At 42.3% G+C, this 22029-nt stretch overlaps 2 protein-coding genes across 6 annotated transcripts; one reads left to right on the forward strand and one right to left on the reverse strand.

The window, feature by feature from the left end:
- The first annotated feature begins 2147 nt into the window (after positions 1-2147).
- On the forward strand, positions 2148-5433 carry si:ch73-234b20.5 (uncharacterized protein LOC449923 homolog). 4 transcript variants are annotated; one of them, XM_035776589.2, is made up of 7 exons: positions 2148-2283; positions 2549-2691; positions 2772-2842; positions 2924-3020; positions 3420-3521; positions 4674-4835; positions 5036-5433. In XM_035776589.2, the coding sequence occupies exons 2-7, from the start codon at positions 2614-2616 to the stop codon at positions 5177-5179; spliced, it is 654 nt and encodes a 217-aa protein (XP_035632482.1). In that variant the 5' UTR covers positions 2148-2283; positions 2549-2613; the 3' UTR covers positions 5180-5433. The 4 variants fall into 4 exon arrangements, with proteins under 4 accessions (XP_035632482.1, XP_052381825.1, XP_035632483.1 ...); XM_035776590.2 differs by having other exon boundaries at positions 2213-2413; XM_052525865.1 differs by lacking the exon at positions 3420-3521 and having other exon boundaries at positions 2212-2413.
- Positions 5434-11344: 5911 nt separating this feature from the next.
- LOC118387831 (heterogeneous nuclear ribonucleoprotein D-like) lies at positions 11345-16664 on the reverse strand. 2 transcript variants are annotated; one of them, XR_004826457.1, is made up of 9 exons: positions 16403-16664; positions 15310-15478; positions 14969-15130; positions 14606-14737; positions 14296-14407; positions 13888-14049; positions 12982-13088; positions 12447-12550; positions 11345-11692 (listed from the first exon to the last, which is right to left on the reverse strand). XR_004826457.1 is itself a non-coding variant. In XM_035776593.1 (8 exons), exons 1-7 carry the CDS (start codon positions 16489-16491, stop codon positions 13018-13020), a joined length of 897 nt encoding a protein of 298 aa, XP_035632486.1. In that variant the 5' UTR covers positions 16492-16663; the 3' UTR covers positions 11345-11692; positions 12982-13017. The 2 variants fall into 2 exon arrangements, 1 of the variants encoding a protein (XP_035632486.1); XM_035776593.1 differs by lacking the exon at positions 12447-12550 and having other exon boundaries at positions 16403-16663.
- Between the last annotated feature and the right edge of the window lie 5365 nt (positions 16665-22029).

Raw genomic sequence — 22029 nt, forward strand, 5'->3', positions numbered from 1 at the left:
TCATCTGAATGCAATGAACTTGCAGCTGCAGGGTCGGGATCGTGTCATCTCTGATATGTACAGTACAGTGAAGGCATTTAAAACCAAACTGACTCTGTGGGAGACGCAGATGCGGAAAGAAAATTTGAGCCACTTTCCCAGCTGCCAGACCATGAAAGAGAAGCTCTCTACCAGTGCGTTCCCGAGCGCACAGTTGGCTGATAAAATAGGTATGCTTGCCGCTGACTTTCGACGCCGATTTGCTGACTTTGAAGCACAAAAAAGCAGGTTGGAACTGCTCGGTAACCCATTTGCTGTTGACGTGGAAAGCTCACCACCAAACCTCCAAATGGAGTTGATTGACCTCCAATGCAATGATGCACTGAGGGCAAAATATGCGGCAGTGGGTGCTGCGGAGTTCGCCCGTTTCCTCCCGACACAATGCCCCAGCTGCGCATCCAGGCTGCTCAAACGTTGTCTATGTTTGGCAGCACATACCTGTGTGAACAACTGTTTTCTTTGATGAACTTGAACAAAACATCACACAGAAGTCGACTTACTGCTGAACACCTCCACTCAATTCTGAGGATTTCCTCAGCTCAGAGCCTTACCCCGAACATTGATGAACTTGTGGAAAAGATGGGACACCACCAAGTATCACCCTCAACCTCAAACAAGTGAACATTACTGTGCAATCACATATTTAGAGTTTTTACTCAGTTCAAGTTTAAAAGTTAAAGTTTAATATTTGTTTTCACTGCATGTTACTTCTCCTTAAACAAAGTGTTGTTTTTGATTAATAGATTTTTGCACTTTATTTTATTGTATTTCAATCCAATTATATTTTTAAAATATTTCAGTTGAGTGGATGATAGAAAATTGCTATTATTGTTTTTTTCTTTGAAGTAAATTTAGCCCACTTTTGCTAAAATAGAAAATATAGGCTACTGATGGTGCCTTGAATACCGGTTTCTTTCATTTAATGTTCATGTTATGGGGATTTTTATATAAAGGAAATTTGTCTTTTGTGTCTGTTGAAAATTAAAGATTACTGACAGAGCCATAAGAAAATATTGCTTTATTTATCTGATCATATTGGAATATATTTGTTAGGTTTTCAGTAGGTTCAATTAGGTTCACTAGACTATATGCGTCATTTAAAATTTTTTCAATGAACATTCGAACAGTCCGGCCCTCGGCTTGTAGCTAAATTTTTTATTTGGCCCTCCGTCCATTTGACTTTGACACCCCTGCACTATAGCCTTGGAGGTGACCTCTCCTCACAACATAACCATACCAGTCTTCATAACAGGTTATAGTGCACAAATAGTTCGGTAATGTTGAGGTGTTTTCACCCTGGACCTGTTGCCTCTGGGATTCATCTTCAGTTGGTTGGTTAAACAAGTGCTTCAATCAAAAGCTTGACTTGGATTTGAGGTTAGAACGGAAACAGGTGCCATACATACTATTGATGAATGATTATTACATTTATACATCTACAGTAGGCGACCGTTTGAAGTTCACTGCACTCTATCCTACACTGTAAACTGATCATCTCTGTATACCCGTCGCAAGACCCACACTTCCCCCTATCTGAGATATCTACTGCAGCCCGCATCCTCCACATACAACACCCGTTCTGCTAGTCACATTCTGTTAAAGGTCCCCAAAGCACACACATCCCTGGGTCGCTTCTCTTTTCAATTCGCTGCAGCTAGCGACTGGAACGAGCTGCAACAAACACTCAAACTGGACAGTTTTATCTCAATCTCTTCATTCAAAGACTCAATCATGGACACTCTTACTGCTTCGTGTGATGTATTGTTGTCTCTACCTTCTTGCCCTTTGTGCTGTTGTCTGTGCCCAATAATGTGTGTACCATGTTGTTGTTATGTTGTGTTGCTACCATGCTGTGTTGTCATGTGTTGCTGCGTTGCTATGTTGTTGTCTTAGGTCTGTCTTTATGTAGTGTTCTCTCTCTTGTAGTGATGTGTGTTTTGTCCTATATTTATATTGTATTTAATTTTTTTCATCCCAGGCCCACGTCCCCGCAGGAGGCCTTTTGCCTTTTCGTAGGCCGTCATTGTAAATAAGAATTTGTTCTTTAACTGACTTGCTTCGTTAAATAAAGATAAAAAATAAAATACAAAATAAAAATAGCGCCGTCTGCTGGCCATGATATGATGTGCATGCACCCAGCTGTTGATCAACTTGATGATGGATGTGCCTTCGAATCCTGAGTAAAATGTCTCGTGACATTCTAACGTCCCCTGGAAACGGAACGGTCTAGCTAGCTAACAAAATGTACGTTACTATTTCTGTTTTAAACTAGCGTTATGCTTTTACATATGCTTTTGAATCCAACATAGGCCTAGCTAGATTATATAAAATAAAGTGTTACCAAGTAACAGTGACAAGCGCACAGGCTTACAAGGTAGGGTCATCAGACGGACAAAGATAACCGTAGCAACAAAGTGAAATTGCTGCAAACCTATGCAACTTGTGAGTTTAGCGTATCATAAATTCATTGGTGATTAACCAAGCAATAATTACTCTCCTCAAATGACAGATTTACCGACAAGAACACTGCAGCACAGATGAGTAATTGTGACTATTTATAACCAACCAAAGACCATGCCAATAGTGTATTGCTGTGTGGAAAGAAGCAACATCATCCTTGCTGATCTTGCACTCAGAGGTGGAAGGTTTCAGGTAGGCTAGTGTGTGTCAGTGTGTGTAAGAGGGAGGGGGATTATTCCTAACACAGCTGTAGATGTATTTCTGGGTTGTAGGAGGCAGCATTGAGTTTTCTGAGACCGCTTCCGTTTGGAGCTCTCTATCGAAGGTCCATACCATTGGATGGGTGAGATAACAATTACCAAACTACATCATTGCAAAATGTAATTCCAAGTGCTGGCCATAATGTGTTTGTTTTAACAATCAGGTTCAGATACCACATCCTGTCAGAGGATGGCGTGTCCTACGTCTGTGTGACAGAGCTCAGCTATGAGTCCAGGAGGGCCCATGAATTCCTTAACCAGGTCAGTTTACATGTACAATCTTTTACTGTAGTGGCTTACATAACGAGTTACATTGGCAGAGTCCACCACAAGACATAGGGTACTGGTACAGTTTGATGGCCAAAGAAATTGTTTCTTTATTTTCTTCAAGTTATACCCTACAGAAGTCACTAAGTTATACAATTCATTCTAAACCATCCTGTGATACCTAAACAGTAACACTTAAGCATGTCAAAACAATTAGATCAAATATGTCTCTTTAAAATAACAAGAGCAGAGCTTATTTCCGTAAATATAGTGTATGCCCTGCTCTTCTTGGTGCTAGCCTCATGTTTTGAACAGAAAGCTCTGAACGTGACCAGCCATGGAAATCAGGTGTAGCTTATGTACCAAGCGACTTCACTTCTTATTGCCTTCCAGATCTGCAGTTTCTTTGCTAACAGCCCCATGATAAAGAAAGCAGCCTTTGCCCAGCCGTATGAATTCAGCTCTGACCTGCATCAGGTGCTTGGACAGCTGATGGTATGTCTTAAAGACACATAGAATTAGTAGAATGAGAATTCCTGATCAGAACAACATGACATACATTCTTATCACATCGTCTCAGTCAGATTTCCTCTTTCTATCTGAAGTGCTCTACGTGCAATATTGGGTGTGCCATAGAAATATATAACGTTATGAAGATCTTCATGGGGTGGGTTTAAGAGCAATGTCTTTTCTACTAATTCTAGTTCTATGTAGAGAGATAAATGACTAACGTTGGGCCAATGGTAGCGCCCCGGTGCAGCAGCAGGAGTTAATGTGTAACTACAGGGAGGGGAGGCGCCCTGTGAAACCTGTGTCTCAACCTACAGCTGCCTGAGACAGACTTTACCTGTCTCGACTTTATTTACTATGCTTGTCGTCAGTCTGGATAAAACGTCTTTGTGAAACCTTTACCCTCTGAAGTGGTTGTGGATGTATATTAATTGTTTTCTCCTATTCTGACATGGTAAGTAGTTTGACTTTTGTCAAGTGGAGGTCGTGAGGCAGTTCTATGCCTTGAGGGCACACTAATGATTTGAACTGTTAGCACTATGGTGGTTAAAGACTCGGGAGACTAGGAACAACAGACTGTGAATACAATTATTTACATGTGACTTGCATCTGTCAGTAAATGTCTGAGTCCAGTGATCTCGTAACATTGCAAGAAGCTTTTGGACTAAACAAATCGGTGACCTAGCTGTGAGGAGGATTTTCTTGTCAGGGGAGTGTCAATAAAGGAATGGTTGAGGCTGAGGGCTAAAGCAACATTCACTTGGCCCTGCTTTCAGATACAGTATGTTCATATGATATGTCCTGGAATGTCATGGAATTGCTTTCTGCCCCATCATGTATTGGCTCCTATATTTTGCACATTTTCTTTAAGTTCATTGATATTGACGAGTCCTCTTAATGTTGCTACTGTTATCATTGCTAAGTCAGATGCAAATTTCCACACTGTGAACAAATGCAGTTTTTCTATTCCCTTCTGTCTATGTGATGATCTGTGGTGAAATTGGTCATGAAAATGGTTCCCCTACAGTAATGATACGCGTCATGTTATTCTGACGACAATGTTTACACAGTATGCCATACCTAATATGTTGATGTTATTCAGAGAGGATTCTCTCCCCTTCCTCCTCCTCTCTGTAGGCTGACTACAGTTCTCAACAGCCAGCCTCCTCTAAGCTGGAATCGGTGCAGGGCCAAGTCAACGAAGTCAAAGTTATACTCAAAGACAACATTAACAAAGTGCTGGAGAGGGGAGAGAGGTTAGATGACTTGGTTGACAAGACACATGACCTACAAGCAACTGTAAGTATTCTAAAAAAAAGACAACTGTTTTTTTCTTCTTTTCTTATCCTGTCAAGGTGATAAGGAAGTGCGGTTCCTGTAGGTTGGAGAATGGCTGTAAACAGCCAAGCTGCATTTGCTTTCCTGTCTCTTCCTTCTTTAGCTTACTTGAAACACAATTATATTCGAGTTAACTTTCCATAATTTCCTCCCATTTTCAGGCAGACTCCTTTCAGAGGACATCCACGCGGGTAGCCCGGAAGTACTGGTGGAAGAACGCCAAGATGATGATCATCATTGGAGTGATAGTTCTGATCATTCTCATCCTCATCATCCTGTTTGCTACAGGTGTCATCCCCAGTTAAATCACTTCACAGACTCCTACAGTACTACAATATCAACACGAGGAAAAGGACGAACCACAATCACCGAGTCATTTTTTACATTTTATTTTAGTCTCCTCCAAGGCGGATTCAAGGTGGATTTGTGCATGGTAACGTGACAAAATATCATTTCACATTACGACTTCTGTAAATAAGCTTCCTGGAATTTGTTTGGTTGTTTTTGGATTATATGGATCTGTTCATTTGATATTTAATAAGATACATTTCATAATGTTTGTTTGTCTATTTTTTTTTTTTAAATACACAATATAAACTCAGCAAACAAAAACGGCCACTCAACTGCGTTTATTTTCAGCAAACTTAACATGTGTAAATATTTGTATGAACATAAGAAGATTCAACAACTGAGACATTAACTGAACAAGTTCCACAGACATGTGACTAACAGAAATGGAATAATGAGTCCCTGAACATAGGGTGGGTCAAAATCAAAAGTAAGAGTCAGTATCTGGTGTGGCCACCAGCTGCATTAAGTACTGCAGTGCATCTCCTCCTCATGGACTGCACCAGATTTGCCCGTTCTTGCTGTGAGATGTTACCTCACACTTCCACCAAGGCACCTGCAAGTTCCCGGACATTTCTGGGGGGAATGGCCCTACGCCTCACACTCCAATACAACAGGTCCCAGAAATGCTCAATGGGATTGAGATCTGGGCTCTTCGCTGGCCATGGCAGAACACTGACATTCCTGTCTTGCAGGAAATTACATACAGAATGAGCAGTATGGCTGTTGGCATTGTCATGCTTGAGGGTCATGTCAGGATGAGCCTGCAGGAAATGTACCACATGAGGGAGGAGGAGGTCTTCCCTGTAACGCACAGCGTTGAGATTGCCTGCAATGACAACAAGCTCAGTCCGATGATGCTGTGACACATCACCCCAGACCATGACGGACCCTCCACCTCCAAATGGATCCCGTTCCAGAGTACAGGCCTCGGTGTAACGCTCATTCCTTCGACGACATTCGCGAATTCGACCATCACCCCTGGTGAGACAAAACCGCAACTCGTCAGTGAAGAGCACTTTTTGCCAGTCCTGTCTGCTCCAGCGACGGTGGGTTTGTGCCCATAGGCGACGTTGTTACCGGTGATATCTGGTGATGACCTGCCTTACACAGGCCTACAAGCCCTCAGTCCAACCTCTCTCAGCCTATTGCGGACAGTCTGAGCACTGATGGAGGGATTGTGCATTCCTGGTGTAACTCGGGCAGTTGCTGTTGCCATCCTGTACCTGTCCCGCAGGTGTGATGTTCGGTTGTACCGATCCTGTGCAGGTGTTGTTACACATGGTCTGCCACTACGAGGACGATCAGCTGTCCGTCCTGTCTCCCTGTAGCACTGTCTTAGGCGTCTCATTGCCTTGGCCACATCTGCAGTCCTCATGCCTCCTTGCAGCATGCCTAAGGCACGTTCACGCAGATGAGCAGGGACCCTGCATCTTTCTTTTAGTGCTTTTCAGAGTCAGTAGAAAGGCCTCTTTAGTGTCCTAAGTTTTCATAACTGTGACCTTAATTACCTACCGTCTGTAAGCTGTTTGTGTCTTAAGGACCGTTCCACATTGTTTATGGTTCATTGAACAAGCATGGGAAACAGTGTTTAAACCCTTTACAATGAATATCTGTCAAGTTGTTTGGATTTTTACAAATTCTAATTTGAAAGACAGGGTCCTGAAAAAAGAGTTTAGAACATTTCTCACCACTAACGTTACAGTTTAGGGGCCTCATCCCACAGTATAAAGGTGTATTGAATTCCTTAAACTGGATATTTTCATATTTGTAAATGGTGGCCACCTCTGGCAGCCATAATAGTTCACTCCATTACCGTGTAGTTACACTCCACTAGCAATGAGTTACAGTCACCGACCAGTTTATTAGGTACATCCATCTAGTAACTGGCCGGACCACTCTTTGCCACCAAAACAGCCTGAATTCTTCAGGAAATTGATTCTACAAGGTGTCAAAAACATTTGTTGCTCAATTGGTATCAAAGGACCTAAAATGTGCCAGAAAAACATTCCTTACACCAGTACATTAATGCCACCAGCCTGTACTGTTGACACCAGGCAGGATGGGTCCATGGACTCATGCTGCTTACACCAAATCCTGACTCTGCCATCAGCATGACATAACAAGAACCAGGAATTGTCGGAGCAGACAATGTTTTTCCACTCAATTGTCCAGCGTCAGTGAACGCGTGGTCATCTGCTGCAATAACCCAGCCGTGACAAGGATCGACAAGTTGTGCGTTCCGAGATTACATTCTGCACAAGATTGTTGTACTGTGACATTATTATGTTTGTGGCCCGCCTGTTCGCTTGCACGATTCTTGCCATTTTCCTTCATCAACGAGCTGTTTTCACCCACAGGAACTCTGCTGACTGGATGTTTTTGGTTTGTCGCTCCACTCTCAGTGAACCCTAGACACTGTCGTGTGTGAAAAGCCCAGGTGGGCAGCCATTTCTCAGATACTGGATCTCGCATACCTGGCACCGATGGTTGTACCACGCTCAAAGTCACTTAGGTCACTCGTTCAATCAAACAGTAGCTGAATGCCTCGATGCCTGTCTGCCCTCTTTATATAGCAAGCTACGGCCACTTATCAATTTTCGGGGTGGTGTACCTAATAAAATTGCTGGTGAGTGTACTGTCCAAGGGTAAAGCATACTGTACCAAAAAAGACTCACATCCCATTGCTGCCATGTCATATTCACAACATATACAATCAGTTAATAAAGAAACTGATTGGGCAGAAAACATTACATTTACATTTAAGTCATTTAGCAGACGCTCTTATCCAGAGCGACTTACAAATTGGTGCATTCACCTTATGACATCCAGTGGAACAGCCACTTTACAATAGTGCATCTAAATCTTTTAAGGGGGGTGAGAAGGATTACTTTATCCTATCCTAGGTATTCCTTAAAGAGGTGGGGTTTCAGGTGTCTCCGGAAGGTGGTGATTGACTCCGCTGTCCTGGCGTCGTGAGGGAGTGTGTTCCACCATTGGGGAGCCAGAGCAGCGAACAGTTTTGACTGGGCTGAGCGGGAACTGTACTTCCTCAGTGGTAGGGAGGCGAGCAGGCCAGAGGTGGATGAACGCAGTGCCCTTGTTTGGGTGTAGGGCCTGATCAGAGCCTGGAGGTACTGAGGTGCCGTTCCCTCACAGCTCCGTAGGCAAGCACCATGGTCTTGTAGCGGATGCGAGCTTCAACTGGAAGCCAGTGGAGAGAGCGGAGGAGCGGGGTGACGTGAGAGAACTTGGGAAGGTTGAACACCAGACGGGCTGCGGCGTTCTGGATGAGTTGTAGGGGTTTAATGGCACAGGCAGGGAGCCCAGCCAACAGCGAGTTGCAGTAATCCAGACGGGAGATGACAAGTGCCTGGATTAGGACCTGCGCCGCTTCCTGTGTGAGGCAGGGTCGTACTCTGCGGATGTTGTAGAGCATGAACCTACAGGAACGGGCCACCGCCTTGATGTTAGTTGAGAACGACAGGGTGTTGTCCAGGATCACGCCAAGGTTCTTAGCGCTCTGGGAGGAGGACACAATGGAGTTGTCAACCGTGATGGCGAGATCATGGAACGGGCAGTCCTTCCCCAGGAGGAAGAGCAGCTCCGTCTTGCCGAGGTTCAGCTTGAGGTGGTGATCCGTCATCCACACTGATATGTCTGCCAGACATGCAGAGATGCGATTCGCCACCTGGTCATCAGAAGGGGGAAAGGAGAAGATTAATTGTGTGTCATCTGCATAGCAATGATAGGAGAGACCATGTGAGGTTATGACAGAGCCAAGTGACTTGGTGTATAGCGAGAATAGGAGAGGGCCTAGAACAGAGCCCTGGGGGACACCAGTGGTGAGAGCGCGTGGTGAGGAGACAGATTCTCGCCACGCCACCTGGTAGGAGCGACCTGTCAGGTAGGACGCAATCCAAGCGTGGGCCGCGCCGGAGATGCCCAACTCGGAGAGGATGGAGAGGAGGATCTGATGGTTCACAGTATCGAAGGCAGCCGATAGGTCTAGAAGGATGAGAGCAGAGGAGAGAGAGTTAGCTTTAGCAGTGCGGAGCGCCTCCGTGATACAGAGAAGAGCAGTCTCAGTTGAATGACTAGTCTTGAAACCTGACTGATTTGGATCAAGAAGGTCATTCTGAGAGAGAGAAAAAAAAAAGACTCACATCCCATTGCTGCCATGTCATATTCACAACATATACAATCAGGAATACCTTATCAACACTGTCAGTTGCTTTGAACAGGACAAAGTCAAACCCCCGAGACCGACCTGTCATGGGGTCAAGCTTCAGGGTGCAGTCTACCACCTCCCCAAACTTGAAGTAATCCTTCAAATCCTTCTTTGTTGTGTCCCAGCTCCAGACCAACACACATTTTCCTGCATTTAAAGACAGTGCAGATACAAACATGTTCAATTCTGAATACCAATTCCCAACACAAGGACTCTGGCTGTGTTCCAATTCCCTTTCTCATCTGCTTTCCTTTCACCCATCAGTGGGAAAGAGGGAAAGGAGTTGAAGCCATTACATTAGAGGGAACACAGCCAGAGTCTTGGATTAGGGTCAATGTTATCATTAGAGATATGATTATGATAATTAACAAGAGCATGCTTGGATAATGCGTACAGCAGCTTTTACAAGATGTAATGGATTTTTTAAATTTGATTTATTAGGATGCTCATTAGCCAACACCAATGGTGACAGTCTTACTATGGTCCGGCATATAACGAAAAATACATTACAAACAACACTTTACAATTGACATACATTTAAAAACATGAACATGTAGTGTGTGTGTGTGTATCTATCAGTTACACATACATGTCAGTACATACACACAAGTAGTTCACATGAGGTAGAGGCATCATTCTTTGGGGTGTTTATTCGTTTTTTTGTAACCAGGTTTGCTGTTCATTTGTGCTACATAAGATGGGAGTTCCATGCACTCATGGCTCTGTATAATACTGTACTTTCCCTTGAATTTGTTCTGGACCAGGGGACTGTGAAAAGACCCCTGGTGGCATGTCTGATGAGGTAAGTGTGTGTGTCAGTGCTGTGAGTAAATTGACTATGCAAACCATTTGGAATTTCCAACACATTGATTCTATTCCCGTTTATTATGTGGTGACGGGTGTAACTAATAGCAATCTACACATACACAACTCTACATCCAACAAGAGCTGATGGACGCGACAGCCACAATAGTTACCCGATCTACCCTAAAGGTGTTTTAGCTAGCTAGGTACTGGCATTTAAAAAAAAAAGTGATTCCTCATAGAAGTTACCCAACGATGCCAGGAAATACCAAAAGTATTCAACAAAATAGCTACTTGTCACTTATTCGACGCTGAGCTAACTATCAATATAGGTAACATCAGTTCGTTTTTTGCTGGCATCAATCAATTTCCCCCACAGTTGGATCTTAGCGGGATTCAAGACCCTCCGACATGTTGGTGTTGCTCAAATAACTAGTTGATCAGCTGCTGTCGACGATGCGTGCTAGCGAGCGTGTTCCTGTTTCGTCTTGTCTGAATTGCGTTCGAATCGGAAATCGTTATGTTTTCCCCCCAGGTTAGTAACATTATCTTGCTAAAGACCAGACACAAAACGAATATTAGGCACCACGGATGAGCAATCCTTCTCGTTTCGCTATTACCGACCGTCCTAATTCATCTAGTATATTTTTCAAGATAACGGCAGTTGACAGCTTGCTTTCTCGCTAGCTACGTAAACATAAATGGCGTCATGTATAAAATGGTGGAAACTAGCTTGAGGGAGGTGCTCATTTTTCTAGACCTCTTGAAACCAAATAGCACAAATGTAGTTATATGCTTTGAATCGCACTGCGGTCACAACAGTTTGGATGACAGGGGAGTTGTCATCCAACTCACAGGTTCCATGCACGGATGTCAAAAACTATGACATCCTAGAAAGAATAAGGCAGTGTTTATTCTCAGTACATAAATGTTGTGTGAATCAAAACATTATTTCACGTGTAATGATTATTGCACCTAGGCTGAACTCGTACCTACAGGCCTAATGTTCAAGTCAATGACTAGAGCAGCAGCTATGGTTTGGTGTTATGAAATGCAGAACAGAATATCAAGTACAAAGTCAAGCACATCTCTTTTGTACCCTCTTTAATAATACCTTTATCCAAAACACTGCAGAAAAATCCAAGTTTAAAACAGAAAAACAGGCTAAGTTAAATCAAGGTAATAAGAACACATTAAATCATGATGAAACATAGACCTACAACCTCAGCACAGTACAAGATGAAGGGAAGTGGGGGGGACAAGAACCCCCAAAAATGTCAACTTCGCTATTTACAAAGTCAGAAGCGCTGCATGTCTTCATCTCAGGAAGAGGATTCTGGTGTTTAAAACATGAGCTGATCTGAGGACACGATAGGATTCATCCCCCAATGCTGCCACAGGGTCATTCTCCAGTCCACCAGCCAGCCCAGTCCGTCTGCAAACAAGGACACAACACAGTAGGTGTTACCAACTCTGGAGCTCTGTAGGGCACAGTGAACCTTGCACGTCCATGTTTCACTGTTTAACTTCTGCTTGTGCCGTCAACTTTAAACTATTAATAGTTTGTTTCTCTCCATTCCGTTTTAAAGATCATATGTAGAACTCGCAGCTTCACCAAGGTTCTGTAGCCTGTTCTGTAACAGCTCACCGGCCAGCAAAAGCTTCAGCTCCAATGAATTGGTGGCTCAATTTCACCATTAAGGAGCACGCCCAAACATGACCATATCTAAACTATAAAAAGGTAAAAACATTTGGAAGTTTCAAGCCAGCTACACAAATGGCTCAAATATTACATTTTGAGTCGTCAGCTTTTTATGGCATCATAAAGCTGGTTTACATATGATCTTTAACACCTAAGTAAAAAAAAAAAAAAAAAAGTTGTTTATCAAGTGAAGTTCGCTAAGGGCTATAAAGAAAAAGCAAGCATTGAGTTTAAGAAAGGGGTTCATTATAGAAACAAACAAAAAGCTGAAGCTCCAGAACTGAAACACAAGACCACTAAAATTAAGACAATGCATAAATACAAGTCGAGGTACATTTGTACTGTTTCATATTAATATCCTGTAAAAAATCAATTTGACAAATCGTTAAAGCAAACACTTAAACTGAAAAAGAGATCAATTTGTCCTTTTTCTTATGTTTCTTTTTGTTTAAAATCGCTGGTTACAGGAAGTGTGAAGAGACCATACCGCAGGACAGCGTTTTCTTGTGCATGCCGTGCTCTCTGCCCGCTATGTGCGACGCCCAGAGATTGTCGTGGTCAGGTGACACACGGCCTGCAATGAAGTCCCCGCTGGCAGGTACAAACAAGGTACAACATCAGAGTTAGGAAAAGAAAAGGAAAACTTAGGATAGGTCCTTACTCTGTACCGTTAGCAGTACTTTACCTGTTAACAATGCTATCAAGTCTCTTTATGTTATTTCCTTATGAACACCTGTTAAAAAGCAAGGGGGGAAAGGACAATCTACAGAAAAACACTTACGTTTTTTCTGGAGAGCTTAATAAAAAAGGCAAACCACTACAGAAGCATTTTTTCCATTAAAGATCTATAGACAAGACGCTTTAGATTTATGTCAGAATAGGGGGGTGCATGGTAATCGAAACCACTTGCTTTCTCTCTTGATAGGTTTTAGAGTAATTGTTTAGTGTCTATTGATCTTTAAGTGTTTTTATTATTTTTTTTTTAGGTCAGGCCTAATGTGAAGGTGAGAGTGTGGTCTTACCAGAGGTCTAAGCAGGTCTTGTTGGATTAGATCAGCTCAGTAAGGCTGGTAGTTGTTCTGGTGGGTTGTGACCTCTCGAGAGGCCTTCCCATAGCTGCTCTGCTGGCCTATGGGGAAGGTCAAGGGTTAGAGGTCAGGAAAATTAAGGGTCACAGGAGAACTTCACAGAAACAAAACAGTTGTAGGAGGAAATCCTATCAAGGTGTTATCAATTGAAGTTCAGTTGACATGAGAGTTTAAGTTCACTTTCCTTTATGGGGTAAATGGCAGCAAGAAATCATAAATAATCAGTAGGATGTAGTATGTTGTGTTTGTGTACCTAATTGTTTTTCTTGGACTTTCAAATGGAATGTTATTGTATCAGTACTGAGATGCAATTATGTGTCAAGATTGGGCAGCAGGTAGCATAGCGGTTCAAGCATTAGGCCATTAGCCAAAAGGTCAATACCATACTACTATGGCTGACCCTGTACATTTCACTGCGCCTATTTGGTGTACATGACAAAACAATTCAAATGTGCTAAAGAGACTCTGTACATTAAGGCGTGCTTTACTCTATATACCCAGGAATGTAACTACAAGTACTCTTAATTGTGTGTGCCATACAAATGTAATCTTATAGAACTGTATATGGGCTCAATGATCATTAATGTTGCAAGTGTTCCCTATAAAATAACAAAGTGCACTGCCTGGATATGGAGGACCCCTCACAAACATGCACCAGAGCAAAGAGACCCAAGGCAGGCAGCATTACAGACATCCGTTTTATTATTTTTTTCCAGAGCTATTGAGTACATACAAGAAGACATTTTTCCACCTGTTGTCTTAGCTATAGGTACAAGAGTTGTTGCTGGGGGCTGAAAGGCACTGCTTGTTTCGATAGTTGCCATCAACAGTGTAGCTTACCATTGTAGTCGTCGTATCCCTGTCCATAACCATAACTATTATAGTTGTAGCCAGAGTAGTCATAGCCTGTGTAGCCATTGTATCCCTGGTTGTATCCGTTGCCGTAGCTACCATAGTTCTGGCTATAGTAGCCATTGTAACCCTGGTTGTAGCTACTCTGACCTGCACAGAGACAATGGAAAGGTTTAGTGTGACAAGTCTGTATTGTAGTTTCAAAGACACTTGTATGTCTTTTACTTTTCAATATACTGCAATGCATGCCCTGTTCGGTCATCAGCATGTTCATTGTTGCATGTGTCAAATGCCACACAAGAAATTCCCTTGTGGAAGAATAAAGTTGATTGAATGTAAACATATTCTTCTGATGTGCATTCTTCAGTGCCATAGGCTAGATGTAGCTGTACATACCTCCTCGTCCCCGGCCCCTGTATCCTCCGCCTCCACCGTAGCCCCCCCTCTCTCCTCTGTGTTGTTGCTGCTGTCTGTACACTTCTTTGGGTTGGGCCACTTTGATTTCACACTGCAAAGAAAACACACCATGAACCAAAACACTTCTGAAAAACAGTGATGACATTTTCTTGAAGTTATTTGTCTACCAACATAATTCTTCAAAATCACTGTCTACACTAAGTTGATTAAATAGCATAGAAAGAATAGCTTTGCCTATCAGCGCAAGCTGGGTAACAGGGTTCACTGTAAACAAGCGGACGCCAGCTACCTTTCCGCCCCCGACTTGGTGGTATCTGCACTCCAACAACTTCTGGACAGGGATCTCCTCACAGTAGGTCACGAAGCAGAAACCGCGCCGCTCATTGGTTTTGGTATCCATGGGAAGCTCGACGCTGTCAATCTGGAAACAACACAAGAGTTTCTCTCAGTTAGCTGCTATGAAGACAGTAATCATAACATTCTGCAAATCTCCCAGTCTTTGTACCATGTGAAAAGGATAGTTCATCATACAATAGCATCAGCTCTAGCTCCATTGCACCAACACTTGGTCAGTGGACATACAACTTCCTAAAAGCATGGGTCTACCATTTATAAAACATGAATATATTGGACAGTACAAGCATTCGCTCACATCTCCAAAAGCTCCAAAGTATTCCCTGATCTCCTCCTCCGGGGTGTCTGGGCTGAGGCCTCCGACAAACACCTTCTTGGGTGGCTCTTTCCCCTTCATGGCTTTGGCCCTCTTTGGGTCGATCAGCTTCCCGTCCAGCTTGTGCTCCTTCAGCTCCAAAACCTGCACACAGGACAAAGTGTCAGTGAAACTGGGTGTGTGTGTGATTGTTCAAGTAAAGTGAGTGGATGCCAACTATGTAAGTCTTCAAACCTATCTAGTTATTTCACATCTGTGCAGATTTAAGAAAACAAGACAAGTAGAGGCATCATGCCCTGTCCTCAGTCTGTTCTAGTGCCTACCCTGTCTACGCTCTCTGCGTCTTTGAAGAGGACAAAGCCAAAGCCCCGGGACCGGCCCGTCATCAGGTCTGTTTTGATGGTGCAGTCTAGAACCTCTCCAAACTTCGACAGGTAATCCATGAGGTCCGTTTTGCTGGTGTCCCAACTGAGCCCACCGATGAACATCTTGCTGTGAATGGAGAATGAAGGAGACTAATACAGGCAACATCAGACAGTCATAACTACATCCTTACTGCTACTGACTGATACTGATATTTCAGACTAAAATGATCTTGAAGTTACCTCCCTAACAAGCTGAGTAACTAACTATGACTCATATTTACATTAGGTCCAGCTTTGATAGCTATCACCTGCAAGCTGATTAGGCCTAAATGATTCGAGCTGTCTAGAACGGTTAACTATAAAAGGCAACAGCTTTGTCACTGTATCCTGAACAGTGAACTTCGTCACACTTCTGATTATAATATAATAATAATAATAATAATATATGCCATTTAGCAGACGCTTTTATCCAAAGCGACTTACAGTCATGTGTGCATACATTTTACGTATGGGTGGTCCCGGGAATCGAACCCACTACCCTGGCGTTACAAGCGCCATGCTCTACCAACTGAACTACAGTAGGACCCATGATTCTAGTCTCGGCGGGCCAATGAGTGTATGCTCAGGACAGGTTTTTATTGTATATGTCAGGATTCTAAGCCAGCAGCAACCTAGTCTATGGGGGGAGTGCGACAATAACCAACAAGACCATTAACACTAACGTTACACCAATGACAATCTGATAATAAAAATCAATGCTTTTCGAAAGTTATAAATATCGCAGTGACAACTTGGGTTAGTCAAGTTAACGTCGTCAGCCAATTTAGCCAGATATGACGCGCTGGTAACATAGTTAACAAGTTAGCTATCACTAATTAGCTAGCTATGCACGATCACAACAGGGACTAACATTAGCTAGCTAGCAAACTTTGGCTTGTTACCACTCCAACCACTAGTCTCCAGCTGGCAAAATAACAGTAACTAGTTACGCTTAAAAGTAAGTTAGCTACTGTAATGTTACTTAACTAACATTAGCTGGTTCGTCGCTTACCCGTCATCCTGCTGGTTTTTGCTTGCGTTTATCTTGGAGCCCTCCGGAAACTCGTCTGTGCTGAAGTCAACTTGGCCTTCGGTTTCCATTTTTGCACTTCAGGCGGTTGTCAGCTGTAAATATAAATTTGTATTTAGGCCTGATTGCTAGCTACTTTTTTGGGACGAATTCAGTCGCGATTGCTATGTAAAATGGCTGACATCTAGGGCGGCCAGGGTGGCGGGGAATGACGCAGATGATGTGGTTTGTTTGTGGGGGCTCATGCCTTGTTCAAATGCTAGTTGGATCTACGAAACTCGGACATTTCCGACTTGTAAATTTCGTCGAACGCGGCACGTGTATAACTACAACAAGTTGGCAAGTCGGAAATAGTTTCCTAGTTCCGACTATTACTTGAACGCGACATCAGTTTGTCATCACTAGTTACCACAGCCGCAAAGTAAAAATTATGCCTAAACCCCGCCTATTTCCACAATGTATCCTCTTAAAACCTTCTTTTAAACATAACCTTAACCACACTGCTAACATTAGGCCTAACCTTAAGTAAAAATGTAAAAAAGCTATTTTTGGTGTTCATACATTTCTACGCTAGAGACAATATTTGACTCTGTGGGTGTGGTAAACTAGTCACTCAAAAAAAAGGAAAGAAAAGCAATTGCAAGTTTCAATTTTGTAAAGTTAGTGTTGGAGAGGTGGGAAATTTATTGTTATTGATCAATAGTGACAATCTGACATTGACAACATAGATGGAAAGCTACTGAGGATGGTATCAGACTCCTATCTGTCATATCTTTAATATGAGAGGAAAGTCTGTCCTCAGGTCGGGAGGGAAGCCAAAGTCATTCTGCTACCCAAGAGTGGTAAAGAGGTACTAACAGCAGAACTATCAGCTTGCTGCCAGCTCTTAGCAAACAGTTGGAAAATATTGTGTTTGAGTTTCAGCATGCTTATGGAGAAGGGCACTCAACACATACAGCACTATTAAGAAAATATTTACTAAATATGACTGATGATTGGTTGAAAGAAATGCATAATAAGAAGATTGTGGGAGCTATACTGTTAGATTTCAGTGCAGCCTTTGATATTATTGACAATTGGTTGAGAAAACGTATGTGTTATGGCTTTTCAACCTCTGCCATATAGTGGATTCAGAACTATCTATCTAAAAGAACCGAGGGGTTTCGTTAATGGAAGCTTCTCTAATGTCAAACATGTAAAGTGGGGTGTACCAGTAGGCCCTCTACTCTTTTCATTTTTACCAATGACATGCCACTGGCATTAAACAAAGCATGTGTGTCCATGTAAGCGGATGATTCAACCATCAGCAACACCAGCTAATGAAGTCACTGAAACCCTTAACCAATAGTTGCAGTCTGTTTTGGAATGGGTGGCCAGTAATAAACTGGTCCTAAACATCTCTAAAACTAAGAGCATTGTATTTGGTACAAATTATTCCCTAAGTTCTAGACCTCAGCTGAATCTGGTAATGAATGGTGTGGCTGTTGAACAAGTTGAGGAGTCTAAATTACTTGGTGTTACCTTCGATTGTAAACAGTCATAGTAAAAACATATAGATTCAATGGTTGTAAATATGTGGAGAGATCTGTCCATAATAAAGAGATGCTCTGCATTTTTGACACCACACCCTACAAATCAAGTCCTGCAGGCTCTAGTTTTATCTGATCTTGATTATTGTCCAGCCATAAGATCAATTGCTGCACAGAAACACCTAGTTAAGCTGCAGCTGGCCCAGAAATGAGCAGCACATCTTGCTCTTCATCTTCATAATCAGAGGACTAACATTAACACTATGCATACCAGTCGTTCTTGTCTAAGACTTGAGGTCGGACTAACTGTGTCACCTCTTGTTTTTATAAGAACCATTCATGTGTTGGAAATGTCAAATTGTTTGCATGGTAGACTTACGCAAAGCACTGACACACACACTCACCCCACTAGACATGCCACCAGTCCGCAGGTCCAGAACAAATTCAAGGAAACCTACAGTATTATACAGAGACATAAGTGCATGGAACTCCCTTCCATCTCATATAGTGCAAGCGAACAGCAAACAACACCTCACAGCACAATGCCTCTCCCCCATGTGATCTTCTTGTTGTGTGTATGTACTGACATGTATGTGTAACTGATAGATGCACACACACACACTACATGTTCATGTTTTTAAATTATGTAAATTGTAAAGTCTTGTTTGTAATGTTTTTTTTTCCGTTATATGTCAGACCTCGGTAAGGCTATCTGTCTCCATTGTCGTTGGCTAATGGGGATACTAATAAATCAAATCACAACCGTTCTCAGTGGGGGAGGCGCTGTGATCTTTGCTACAAGCACTGGTCCTACCTCAGTTTTGAGTTTTGACGTAAAGGACTATGGTTATGATTGGGAATGTTAAAGCTGATCCTAGATCATCATCATTACAAACAACTTCCTGATTTTAATATTTCTTCATTTTACCAAATGCAATTTATTTTAAAATATCAGATTTTGGCCAAATAGAGGTTTTGTGGTAAAATTGTCGGCACAGTAAATGCCCTTTTTTGTTGCGTCAAAACGAAATGCTGCATATGATTTCCATTGTAATCAACATTCAACATACACCAAAGAAACTGAAAAGAAGTTTCAAACATCTCTGCAACAGCCAGACAGATACTGTAATATTTCTCCAGGAGCAGCACCATGGAGGAGCACAGTTGGATATACAGTATATGCACAGCTGGAGATAGCTAAAGCAAGCATTTCTGTCGCCATATAGAGTTTATTTTCAGACCTCACATGCGCTTTGACCTCATACAAGTACCAATAAATACAGTACAGTATGAAGATAGACTAAAACTGTTCATCCAATAGAAATCCCCACTCACACTTGTAGGCGATGTCATGGCGATGTTGGCTTGCTAAACTCATGCGTAGAAACATGACATCGGGTCGAAACGTTCGTCTAGCGCCAAATTGCGCATGTGCAAGCCGTCAACTCAAAGGTACTCCTTCGATATAAAGTAATTTCGTACGAAAATGAAAACGTGTCAGTTTGTCACTTTCACGAGGTTGGAGTAGTAACATGTTCAGCTACTTAAGACATTATCCCGAATCTAGTTTGTGCCTTTAGATTTCTAGAAAAGGAACAACTAAGGACGAATATTTCACTTCTGTTTGGTCTGTTTTACAAGCATTCCCGGAAATCTCGCGATGTTGTACCTATGGGTTTAGAAACTCTGTGGTACCAAAGATGCTGAAGCACTGTTGCTTCACTTTTTGTTATCTCTTCAAGTATTCTGACCTCATAATTAGATACGCCAGAGCAGATAATCTCTTGATATGGTTAATTATGCAATGGTTTACACATTTTGGCTTGGCTGGTTTGGAAAAGAACGCATTCTACAATATGTGGACTGTGGAATACTTGGGATGGGACATTTGATTGCGCATGCCCCATGCCTGTCCCACACCCAAAAATAATCGTAAAATCACCTTTGTGAAAATAGCGGTTTGCCTTCAAAAAAGTATTATTATATATACATAGTCACTTTACCCCTACCCACATGTACCAATTACCTCGACTAACCTGTACCACCGAAAATTGACTCGGTACCCCCGGTGTATAGCATCATCGTTGTAATTTTATAGTGTTACTTTTAAAAAAAAGGACTTTAGTTAATTTAGTAAATATTTTCTTAATACTATTTTATTAAAACTGCATTGTTGTTAAGGTCTTGTAAGTAAAGGTCCTATGTGGATGCGGTGATAGCATTGAAGGGGCAAGAGGCCACAGTGCTCAAGGTGATATGGTGGGGAATACACCACAACCAGTTGCAAATGTTATAAGTCAATCAAGTGATCTGGATACACTTACTGTGAAGGTGGATTTTGTAGACTTTATAGCCACAGTTATTAACTGTACTGCACATGTCTAAGAATGACAAGAAACTGGACATCCTTATATCTGCCGCCGATACGTTTTTGGGCCTCAAATGTCCCGCCCTCACAGGATCCGTCTGAGCCTGTGTTATAGGGACCTGATTAAAATGTTGTGGGAAAAGCAGGCTGATTTAAATTTCTTTATTGATAGCTTGTGTGTGTGTGTATATATATATAAAGTTTTAAAAAGTATATATATACTTTTAAAAACGTTTTTTAACCCTGCATTATTTCCTTTTTGGGATCTTTATTATCCAGCCACACAGTAGGTGGCGGAATGCACATATCATTGTTGCAAAGGCCATTATACCAAAGAAGGTTTGTGATGCTCGTTGTTTGGTCAAACTCAGACAGGGTGGCGTGAGTGGTGAAATAGAATAGTCATTGTCTGTTCTTTTGAGTTTTGATGTTTTTGCCTGACAAAGTGATGTTAGGATATATAAGTTATCCTGTATGAGCTTTTGTGCTGAATATGGCATGTGGCAGCAGTGTGTAGGAGGGAGGTTCCTAGGTGTTAGAAGTGTGCAGAAGAACATGAGACAAAGGAATGTGTAGCATTGGGGAAAGTAGTGGTACAGTATGTGTTAATTGTAGTGGTGCTCATGGGGCTGGGGATCAGAAATGTCAGGTGTGAGAGAGGCAGGTTGAGGATTCCAGGATAGTAGTGTCGAAGTTGTCATATGCTGAGGCAGTGAAGAAAGTAGAGGAAGAAGGGTCAAGGGGGAGTGATCCTGAGAGGAGTGGTGTGAGTAGTAGATCTGTACCAGTACAGAGGGATAGGCCAGCAACTGATACAGTAGAAGTCAGAAGTTTACATAAACCTTAGCCAGTTATATTTAAACTCAGTTTTTCACAATTCCTGATATTTAATCAGAGTAATAATTCCCTGTTTTAGGTCAGTTAGGACTACTGCTTTATTTTAAGAATGTGAAATGTCAGAATAATAGTAGAGAGAATTATTTATTTCAGCTTTTATTTGTTTCATCACATTCCCAGTGGGTCAGAAGTTTACATACACTCAATTAGTATTTGGTAGCATTGCCTTGAAATTGTTTAACTTGGGTCAAACGTTTCAGGTAGCCTTCCACAAGCTTCCCACAACAAGTTGGGTGAATTTTGGCCCATTCCTCCTGACAGAGCTGGTGTAACTGAGTCAGGTTTGTAGGCCTCCTTGCTCGCACATGCTTTTTCAGTTCTGCCCACAAATGTTCTATAGGATTGAGGTCAGGGCTTTGTGATGGCCACTCCAATACCTTGGCTTTGTTGTCCTTAAGCCATAACTTTGGAAGAATGCTTGGGGTCATTGTCCATTTGGAAGACCTATTTGCGACCAAGCTTTAACTTCCTGACTGATGTCTTGAGATGTTGATTCAATATATCCACATAATTTTTCGTCCTCATGATGCCATCTATTTTGTGAAGTGTACCAGTCCCTCCTGCAGCAAAGCACCTCCACAACATGATGCTGCCACCCCCGTGCTTCACGGTTGGGATGGTGTTCTTCAGCTTGCAAGCCACCCCATTTTTCCTCCAAATATAAAGATGGTCATTATGGCCAAACAGTTCTATTTTTGTTTCATCAGACCAGAGGACATTTCTCCAAAAAGCTGGATCTTTGTCCCCAGGTGCAGTTGCAAACCGTAGTCTGTCTTTTTTATGGTGGTTTTGGAAGTGGCTTATTCCTTGCTGAG

Source organism: Oncorhynchus keta, chromosome 9 (assembly GCF_023373465.1).
Source record: "Oncorhynchus keta strain PuntledgeMale-10-30-2019 chromosome 9, Oket_V2, whole genome shotgun sequence".
Lineage (NCBI taxonomy): Eukaryota > Metazoa > Chordata > Actinopteri > Salmoniformes > Salmonidae > Oncorhynchus > Oncorhynchus keta.

What these genes read in the sequence shown, in the direction of transcription:
- si:ch73-234b20.5 (XM_035776589.2), top strand. Translation starts at nt 2,614, where the DNA reads ATGCCAATAGTGTATTGCTGTGTGGAAAGAAGCAACATCATCCTTGCT. An exon ending in AGGTGCTTGGACAGCTGATG is followed by an intron (nt 3,522 to 4,673) that starts GTATGTCTTAAA and finishes TCCTCTCTGTAG; the next exon opens with GCTGACTACAGTTCTCAACA. An exon ending in CACATGACCTACAAGCAACT is followed by an intron (nt 4,836 to 5,035) that starts GTAAGTATTCTA and finishes TCCCATTTTCAG; the next exon opens with GCAGACTCCTTTCAGAGGAC.
- LOC118387831 (XM_035776593.1), bottom strand. Translation starts at nt 16,491, where the DNA reads ATGGAAACCGAAGGCCAAGTTGACTTCAGCACAGACGAGTTTCCGGAG. An exon ending in AAAAACCAGCAGGATGACGG is followed by an intron (nt 15,479 to 16,402) that starts GTAAGCGACGAA and finishes CTCCATTCACAG; the next exon opens with CAAGATGTTCATCGGTGGGC. An exon ending in GGGATACGACGACTACAATG is followed by an intron (nt 13,089 to 13,887) that starts GTAAGCTACACT and finishes CCTTCCCCATAG; the next exon opens with GCCAGCAGAGCAGCTATGGG.